The sequence below is a fragment of the Schistosoma mansoni genome (genome assembly GCF_000237925.1).
Source record: "Schistosoma mansoni, WGS project CABG00000000 data, supercontig 0181, strain Puerto Rico, whole genome shotgun sequence".
Classification (NCBI taxonomy): domain Eukaryota; kingdom Metazoa; phylum Platyhelminthes; class Trematoda; order Strigeidida; family Schistosomatidae; genus Schistosoma; species Schistosoma mansoni.
This window is the reverse complement of record NW_017386065.1, coordinates 12,471-22,988: the sequence shown is the minus strand read 5'-3', so window position 1 is coordinate 22,988 and position 10,518 is coordinate 12,471. Positions and strand designations below refer to the sequence as shown.

Sequence of the window (10,518 nt, the reverse complement as noted above, 5' to 3'; positions counted from 1 at the left end):
AGTGTTTGTTGCTATGTTGAGGCCACATAACTTATTCGAGCTTCCAAACAGGCCAATTTGTTCATTCTTCTGGATTCACATTTTAACCTTGACTGTTTTTGTATGAACGTATGTATGTGCACTTCTTCTCTTATTCATCACATGTCTGTAACTTATTTTTATGTGACTGTAAATATCGATTCACGGTTGGCCATATTCAGTTGGCTTACATACTTTTCTCAACGCACGTCATTTCGTTTTACTCTCTTCGTTTCTCCGATAGTTTGTCTGGATCAATGATTGTATACAATATACGTATTGAAACATCCATTCCGTTATTCACTAACACAAGTTAGGTCAGTAATTATATTAGAGAATTGGCGACAAGTATATTTCAATAACAATCATTCACATGATCTAAATAGAGTCAGATCTCTGATCACTAAAAATCTATTCAATGGTTGAATCCTGTGCGAAGAAATTAAAATTTGTTTTTTGATAGTATTTTATTCAATCTGACTTACTTACTTACGCCTGTTACCCCTCGTCGAGAAGCATAGGCCGCTCACCAGCATTCTCCATCCAACTCTGTCCTGAGCCTTCCTTTCCAGATGTTATTAATCCTTTTCATATCTGCTTCAATCTTAGTCACTATGGATGTTATGACTTGACCTAGCTGTCGCCAATTTGTTATGTTTTTGACCTAGGTGGTAGCCAATTGTTATGACTTGATCAAGGTCGTCGCTGATTCGTTATGACCTTACGAATTTAACAAGGACGTAATTCGCGTAAATTATCCACCAATAGAATACGCCTTCTACGACCTTCACACTGTGACAATGACGTTCGATTAGTATGAGTAATCTAGCGTCCTTATTGGTCCTTATCCGCCTAACCCGTCCACTTGAGTCCAAAACACCAATAGCAGCCTCGGCAATACGAATCGTTTATTTCAAACATACTTTGTTTATATATCAGACAGACAGGCCACATCATACCATAAAATAGAAAATAATATTTGTACAAAACCAGGCCAAATGAGGCTGTAAGCGTGGGAGACAATAATCAATAAAACTGAGTATAACATAGGGACAGTAAATCATATAGTAATAATCAATAGGTCAAAATGAAGCTTACAATAAGATGAATATAGATATGGATAATCTAGTTACCGAATAGTTATACAATAAGAATGATAGTCCAATAGTTAGTCCTGCAAGTTACCCGTACTTATGTCTTCGCTACTACATAACAATGGAATATAAAGAAGGGTGACTCCTTGTAACTCGATTTGAATATTGAAATTTTTTTTGATAGTCTATAAGATAATCATCAAGATTAACCATTTTAATCAGGATCAGTAATAAGAAATTTGACTTTGTTAGAATAAAACCTTTACATTTCTGGACAGCATCATCGATTAACACGGTGGATCAGATGCAGATATGAGGACGCGGATCGGCAAAGCAAAAACAGCATGTTTACAACTGAAGAACATATGGAATTCAAAACAATTGTCAACCAACACCAACATCAGAATTTTCAATACAAATGTCAAGATAGTTCTACTGTATGGGGTGGAAACTTGGAGAACAACGAAAACAATTATACAGAAGATACAGGTTTTCATCAACAGTTGTCTACGCAAGATACTTTGGATCCGTTGACCAGACACTATCAGTAACCTTCTACTGTGGGAGACAACAAACCAGATTCTAGCGGAGAAAGAAATCAGGAAGAAGTACTGGAAGTGGATAGGACACACATTGAGGAAAGCACCCAACTGCGTCATAAGGCAAGCCCTCACATATAATCATGAAGGCCAAAGGATAAGAGGAAGACCGAAGAACACATTAGGCCGAGAAATGGAGACAGACATGAGAAGAATGAACAAAAATTGGATAGAACTAGAAATGAAGGTCCAGTATAGAGTGGGTTTTAGAATGCTGGTCGGCGGCCTATGTTCCCTTGAGAGTAAGAGGCGTAAGTCAGTAAGTAAGTAGAGTAATGTTATAATGCGAAATATAGCGTGGGTATTGCGATAGGACTACGCGAAATTCTACCGATTGACCAAATTCAGATATCCTAGTTCGACCCCAATACTGTTCCCCAACTCCAATAAATCAGAACACAGCCGTTAAATGAGAATTGTTTATGGGGTCAGCAGCAGAACAAAAATGGTTTACAGACAAGGCATATTTATACAGTTACGATGACTATTAACAGTAACCAATGGAAAGGAAGGACACGTGAAGGTTATAATTAGGACGACTCAAAATTGACCAATAGGGAAACGACACATGAAAGTCATAGTTAGGACACTGTAAATAATGGCCAATAGGAAATAACATGCGAATTATGTGAAGAGTCTGAAAACATACCATTTTACATTCGAGATAATTTTTGGGATATTCTTGTGAATATCCTAACACCTCCCCTTGGAAAAAATTAATAGCGACGCAATCGTGGGTTTACCTGAAAGTTCTTTGGTTTTCTGCGTTTGCGTGCCGACCTCCTTCGAGGTAACGACCGAGAACTTGAAGAATGTTCTGCTTGATTAGATGACTGAGTTGCCTCCGTTGTAGGTATTGGCGGAAGTTGGAAAGTATCCAGTAATAAATCGAGTGGGATGCGTTTCGTAACTTCAACTTTTTCCTTGGATTCTCTTGGCCTTAGTTGATTATGGTGCCTGGTCCAGATTTCTTTGTTTACTCTGACCTCATACATGACCTTCCCCTGTCTCTTTGCGACTTCACCCTCTATCCATCTATCATACCCATGTCTATAGTCCCGCACATACACTTTTGCGCCAACTTCGTAAGGAATTCGGGTATTCTTCATGTGAGGACTCTGTTGGGCTACTCGCCTGGGTGCCATCGCACTATGGACTGTTCGTAGCCTCCAACCAGGCTGGAGGAGTTCGATGAATCGATTTTGGAGGTCTGCAGCATGCTGTTGTGTAGTAGCAGGAGTTTTTACTTGATTACAGATAGTGCTGATAGGTAGATTGGCAAGACCAAGTTCTTCGAACCAATCTAAACCCAGAAGATTGAGAGGGGATTTGGTGATGTAGCACGTACCCTTGAAGGTTGTACCTCTGAACGAAATACAGCAATTAAGTTCACCATGAAGGCGGAGATGACCACCACATGCACTAACGGCTGTCTGCGAAGATGGTTTGATGGGAGGTTGACCCAAGGTTCGCCAAGTTTCTTTTGACAGAATAGTGATATCTGATGCAGTGTCCAACTGCAATCGAACTGGCTGACCATTGATTGAGAGGGTTAGAAATTTGCGTCGCGTGGCGGCATGGGTGTGGAAGACTGCTGCTAAACTTCCTGATGAGGGAAGCTGCTTTTTAGTATAACGACGTTGCGTCTGTGCATTTCGACGACTATTGGGTCGATGGGATTGACAAAAACCGCTTTTGTGACCAACTTTATGACAGCGATCGCACAGCTGCTGTTTGAATGGACAAAATTTCACATAATGCCAGGCTCCACAGTGCCAACATGGAGAGGGGGGCTTCTTGTGAACCGGTCTGGAGTGATTAGAGAAAGAAGGAGCATTGGCTTTCGTAGGACCACAGGTTGTTGATCTCGGAGATTTGTTCTGACGTTGGACAGCGTGAACTTCGCAACCACCCTGGCCCCCAGATTGGACCAAAGTGGTGTCACGCTGCAGGTTGACAATGCGTTGATACTCGTCGGCGATTGCATTAAGTGTCAGCGTAGGGTCTTGTTCAAGGCGGTTCAGCAATCGAGTTCTGATGTCGGAGAATTTGGGTGACTGAAGACTACATATGAATACGAGGGATTTGAATTGGTCGTCGGTAAGGGATTTGAGCTTGAACCGTTCGCACTCACGGTTGACAATGCCAACATGGGTTAAGAAGTCATCGGACTCGTTCATGACCAGTTTTAAACAGCGATAACGCGTATTAAAAAGTGAATGATGGTCACCAAAAAGTTGACTGAGAGTTTGAACAGTGGCATCGAAGGAACGGTCTCGTGGGTTCTGCGGTAGAATGTAGTTGCAATACTTATCAAGCTCTGATGGACCAAGTTTTCGAAGGAGAAGACGCACCTTCCACGAATCATCTCTGTCAGCAAGGTCGACTTTAAAAAGATCTTCATAACGTCTGAACCAGGTATCAAATGTAATATTGGCATCAGGATCATAAAGAAACTCTGAAATACCACTAGTAATACCGTCGACTGATTGAGGGATTGTTGGTGTACATGAGACTCGAGAAGAGATCTGCGTCTGAGTAAGCATCTCCATCAGCTTCAGCTGTTGCTTGAACAATTCTTCTAATTTAACTGGATCCATAGCTAGTCAGCAACTTGTTTGCAAAATCTCCGTCGCCAAATTGTTATAATGCGAAATATAGCGTGGGTATTGCGATAGGACTACGCGAAATTCTACCGATTGACCAAATTCAGATATCCTAGTTCGACCCCAATACTGTTCCCCAACTCCAATAAATCAGAACACAGCCGTTAAATGAGAATTGTTTATATGGTCAGCAGCAGAACAAAAATGGTTTACAGACAAGGCATATTTATACAGTTACGATGACTATTAACAGTAACCAATGGAAAGGAAGGACACGTGAAGGTTATAATTAGGACGACTCAAAATTGACCAATAGGGAAACGACACATGAAAGTCATAGTTAGGACACTGTAAATAATGGCCAATAGGAAATAACATGCGAATTATGTGAAGAGTCTGAAAACATACCATTTTACATTCGAGATAATTTTTGGGATATTCTTGTGAATATCCTAACAAGTAAAACGAAAACCAATTGTAAATTTTGTGTATTCTCGATCTCTCATTGTATATTTTTCATTCAATCTGTATTATAATAGTGATTTAGCAGCAAGAAATTGCTTAATTTCTGATGATGGTCAATTAAAAATAGCTGATTTTGGCATGTCAAGAGAAGAACATATATATGAAGTAAGTTGAAGAAATGGTTTTATATATGTGTATAATATCGGGTTTAGGAACCTCATTTTTCATCAAATACCTATGTAAGTATGCATTTATTATTTATTTAAACACACTCAAAGAGGCAACAAATAGATATGCTCCATATAAATCAAATGATTTTTGTGAGGGTTGGGATACTGCCCCGGCTGCCCAAACCAGAGTAGGTGGTTTCCTTAGAAAGCTATTCCCGGAGACTTTGACCTACAAGTGTAATCCATAAGGCAGTAGATCTGTTATATCGTGTGCATGCGTGCCCTGTTTAATATATAACGTGATGATGTCGCCAATCGGAGAGCAGTGGATCATCGATCGGACCATTGATACACAAAATCCGTGCGAGCAGTCTAGAGTACTTATCAGTCCTGCTATCTGCCTGGGTTTATATACCGAACAAACTGACCACATCGTACTATAAAATAGGGAACAACATTTGTACAAGATTTAGCCAAATGTAGCTATGAATAGGGGGAACAGTAATTAAGAGACTGGGTATAACTCAGGAATGGTAAATCGTTTAGTAATAGTCTATGGGTCAAAATAAAGCTTATAATAAAGGGAACACGAATATGAAAAGTTTAGTTACTTAACAGTTATACAATAGGAAGTGTACGCATCATATTGGTCTATAAATAGTCCTCTAAGTTGCCATTCATAATTCTCTTCGGGATGTAACAGGATCAACGTCAGAAGATGCAGTCCCATGGTATTCGGAGATCAATAAATGGTTCATACGCCTTTTATTCTCTCAGGATCCTGTAGCCCATGTTCACAATTGGTTTGAAATCAGGATTTTCCAATTCCCCTAAGTGGATCCTCTATATCCACCAACATGGTTAAAGCGTCAGACATTCGCTTGAAGCCTTCTCAATTTCTTAAACATCAGTAATGCCACAAGAAGGCAGTGAATAAGATTTTTGTGACAGTGGCTGCATACGCTTGGTCATGTGAGAGCATTTTTTGAGGTCGGATTAACTCTTCCCACTTTTGGCCGTGCCATCGCATCTGGAGGAAAAGACTTGAGTACTGAGAGTTATTCTATATTAAAGTGACCGAATCCACTATCTCCCATTATTCTTACTGAACTTTCGTCATATAATTCAATTACTATGAAGGAGTTTCACGAAAATATCTATTAAAGGTCAACACATTTCTTAAACATTACGGTTTTTAGCCGTACTGTAATATTCTAATGACAGTGTCTTTACCGAGTTTTTCTTTATATTCCTTCACATGATGATTGTAATTCATCTTATCTATCTATCTATCTATCTATCTATCTCTTTCTAGTTAAGTGATAAACGAGGTCAAATCCCAATCAAATGGACAGCTCCTGAAGCACTTCGTACTGGTCGTTATACTATCAAATGTGATGTATGGTCTTATGGTGTACTTTTATGGGAAATATTTACTTTCGGTGATGTACCTTATCGAAATTGGTCGAATCAACAAACAAGGGATATGATTGAATCAGGTAAATTATTTAATTTCTCAAATCTGTTATGTAAGTTTCTTTATACTAAATGAATGAATAGAATGAACATAAAGTTGTTTGTTTGTTTGAATCTTCCCATTGATGTTTAGAAGTGCAACTAGTCAGTCTCTAATTGGCATATGTGCATACTGTGCGTATAACCTCGATAAAGCCTAAATTCACTAGCATTGTAAGCAAAGATGAATAGTGGGTAGCAGTGGAATCCAGGACTCACGTTTCGTCCTATTTGGGACTCATCAGATGAATGTACCTGTATCTCAGAGTTGATGTTCATTCTGGGACTCGAACCCAATACTGTTCGCTTCAAACGCCATCGCGTTATCCACTCGGCCACTGAGTCGTGATAGCCACTTGCTAGTGCGATGGGTGAAGTTTAAATTCACTTAGTATTGTTTGTTTGAATCTTCCCATTGATGTTTTTAGGACTGCTACAAGGTACTTGGTTCGAGTCCCAGAGTGAACATCAACTCTAAGATGCAGGTACATCCAGCTGACGAGTCCCGAATAGGACGAAACGCGCATCAAACTGGATTGCACTGCTAACCACTATCCATCTTTGCTTAGAAAGTTTTGGAGTTTAGTTCTATGCTAACTTACTTTTATCAGTAATATATCGATACAATCATTTCTTTTTTTTCAATATTTTCTCTTGTCAGGTTATAGATTACCTGCACCAGATTTAATGCCAGTTTGGTTACGTACATTAATGAATCATTGTTGGCATGATGAACCAATGAATCGGCCAAGTTTTTCAAAAATTTCTAATGAAATACAAATACCTAATGTCAATTCATTTACACCAAATTTAAATAGATCTATAGACAATGCTCAATTGAAGAAATCTGCTATTGACAATCTATCAACAACTCCATTACATTTATCCGTTTCTGTTAAAGATAGACGAACTAGAGAAGATTAATATGGATCTATTTTTTTGTTACTATGCCCTATACATACATACACATACATACAATAGTTTATATAGATCTATATACATACATGTAATTGTGTATATGTATTGCAATCTTTTTTCTGTTTTTTTGTTTTTGCAAGCGCCTTTATTTCACTGTTATTCACTATGGCAACTAACTTACAGTTCCGAGTGACAAACCTTTCTATTTATTATTATCACTAATATAATTGATTCAATTCATGATATATGGTATACATAGTTGTACTGTAACCATGTATATCATATAATCCACTACCTATGATCATTGTAATTGTCATTATATCATTTCATTTTAATAATTTTTATGATTTCAATTTATACTACTTATATACTTATTTAATCCTTCTTTCATTGTTTCTTATCTTTATTTATAGACTGTGATAAAAAGTAGATTTAATTTGTATATTCTCTTCAGATTACATTACATTTACCATAAACAAAATAATACACATCAATGAATGATTCTCAAAGAGAAAGGGAGTATGTGTGTGTGTGTGTGTAAGTGTTCAATATGACATACATTCACAATGTAATTTATGATATGGACCCTGTCAATATATATATATATATATATATATATATATATATGACGTGATGATCCCCCTGGCAATTAGTGAGGAGTTATCATTCATTAATCTCCATGGAATATAGCATAGTTCATCCAATATTTCATTATTGAATATAGACACTTAATTACTTATGTATACTTGAACTAACTTACCTACTTACTTATACCTGTTACCCCTTGTAACCTATACGCACATATACTTCTGTAGTTATTCTCATAGGATGATTCTTTACATACCTTAATAGGAATAATTGTCTCATCGTTTTCTTTTCTTTTCTTTTTTATATATTCCATTGTATACTTATCAATGTAGGGGGTTTTGATTTTGAAGGGTATTAGGTAATTATTACAAATTGTAACTTATAACTTACTTTTTATAGAAGTAAATAAACAAAATTGATACAAAGTATTAGTAGTATTGGTATTATTATGTAATGCAACTCGAACGGATGTATGTACGTACGTACGTACGAAGTTCTACGTTGTGATTGACTGTATGTATTGATGTTGTTTGATGTTATTGTTATACTCTGTTGAAATTATATTTAGTTGATTGTTTGTTAATATGACTGATCAAGTTATAATGTGTTAGGGTTATAGGCTAGAGTACTTGATATAATGGTGATGTATTTCATTTGAGATTGAGTAATTCTTTTTTAAGCAAAGCTGAGGAGTCCGACGACAGGAAGAAACGGCCGTCCAGTGCTTCCAGGTTTTCAATGATGGTCTAGCTTCAATTGACTTATGATTTCAGCTATTAAAATTACTATAATATCCACAAATCATATCTGTTTATGTAAATAGATATTCTATATTAGTTGCTACGATTTAGTAAATGTGTCTATGATTATAAGATAATGATCTTGGTGTAGGATTTATATCTCATTTCCTACACGTAGGTTTGTTTATGGTTAATTTTTTAAACTTACTTACGCCTGTTACTCCCAATGAAGCATAAGCCTCCCACCAGCATTCTTCAACCCACTCACTCTGTCATGTGCCTTAATTTCTAGTTCTATCCAACTGTTGTTCATTCTTCTCATATCTGTTTCCACTTCTCGGCGTAATGTGTTCTTCAGTCTTGAGGATTCCAAGTAAGAGCTTGTCTTGTGACGCAGTTGGGTGATTTCCCCAATGTGTGTCCTATCCACTTATGTGAAAATGTCAAATTTCACATTCATACTGATGTTAATTTCATACTCAAAATTATCCATGTTTAAGGTTGTATGCCTAATACTTTTTTGTGCAAATGTGAGAAAGTACAAAATATCGGATATTAATCCATGTTTATTTATTCTAACACATAAACATTGGCACAAGGAGGCACTAGATAGATATGCTCCAAATCAATCATTCGATTTATGTAAGGGTTAGGATACTGCCTTGGCTGCCCAAACCGAAGGTGGTTTTCCTAGGAGGCTATTCCCCGAACCCTTGACCTACAAACCTAATCTATGAGGCAGTCGATCAACGTTAAGAGATGCAGTTCCATGGTATTCGGAGTTCAATAACTGGTTACTACGCCTTTCGTTCCCTCAGGATCCTGTAGCACATGTTCACAATTGGTTTGAAATCAGAGTTTTAAGCGAAAAAATATTACGGATTCTGACTGAAAGTTATACACCGTTTGACTGATATTGACTGACGGGTTAACTGTAAAGCAAGCCATTCAACAATCTTTGACTTTTTTTTGAAGGATGTTGAGCGAAAATGCTCATGACGTTATACTCTATACTACACAAAGTGTTAACTATCGTGTGCTTATCAAATATATATTGTGAAAAAAATTCAGGTATCCCCAAAAAACTCTCTCTTTTTAAGACATTGTTCATATTAAATCAGATGAATATCTCGAGTGATAGAAGCTGATGACTGAGTAGGTAACACATGCCACTGCCGTTTAGACTGAAAAGACACATATAAACTTCTCTACTAAACACAACTGTCAATAAGGAAACATTTATGATCACTACTAATTCTTTGTACCTATATCACATACAAAATACTTTTATAGTGCTAATTGAAATGTACTTGAAATCTGTTGACAATGGTGTGGGAAGCGCATCAAATTTTTTTTAAATTTTGTGCTCCGATCGTATTACTATTCAAACACATAACTCTAACAGCACTATTTTCTGGAAATTATAAAATTTCAAAGTGCTATTTATACTAACTTTATTCGTTTCTTGGAATAGAACAAGTTGATATATTCTAATCTATATTATCAAAAGAAATGAATTTGAAATTTACAATGAGTATTAAGTATACAAATTCAAAGTAGTATTGAATCATGATCTTGAAAGTGGTGCCTATTTAACTGGTGAAATGCATCCATTTATGAAAAGGACTGTATTGTACTTTGAGTATGGCTGGTGTGTCAACTGACTGGAGGATTGTAGTGATTCGCATTGATTTGGTTGAGCCTTAAGAAAATACCCAGATTTTCATCTTTGAGTAATGAAGAAGACGTCAACCACTTAAGATGCGGTATTTGTTGTGTATTTTAGATGATGATTTCGTTGGAGT

At 36.9% G+C, this 10,518-nt stretch overlaps 1 protein-coding gene across 1 annotated transcript; it reads left to right on the top strand.

Moving 5' to 3' along the window:
* Positions 1-4,779: 4,779 nt before the first annotated feature.
* On the top strand, positions 4,780-7,391 carry Smp_182530 (tyrosine protein kinase fes (fps) (ptk group IV), putative; the record flags this gene model as incomplete). The annotated part of the gene is made up of 3 exons (XM_018795065.1): positions 4,780-4,947; positions 6,268-6,451; positions 7,129-7,391. Coding segments are annotated over 3 exons (615 nt in total), but the record flags the coding sequence as incomplete, so codon positions are not given.
* Between the last annotated feature and the right edge of the window lie 3,127 nt (positions 7,392-10,518).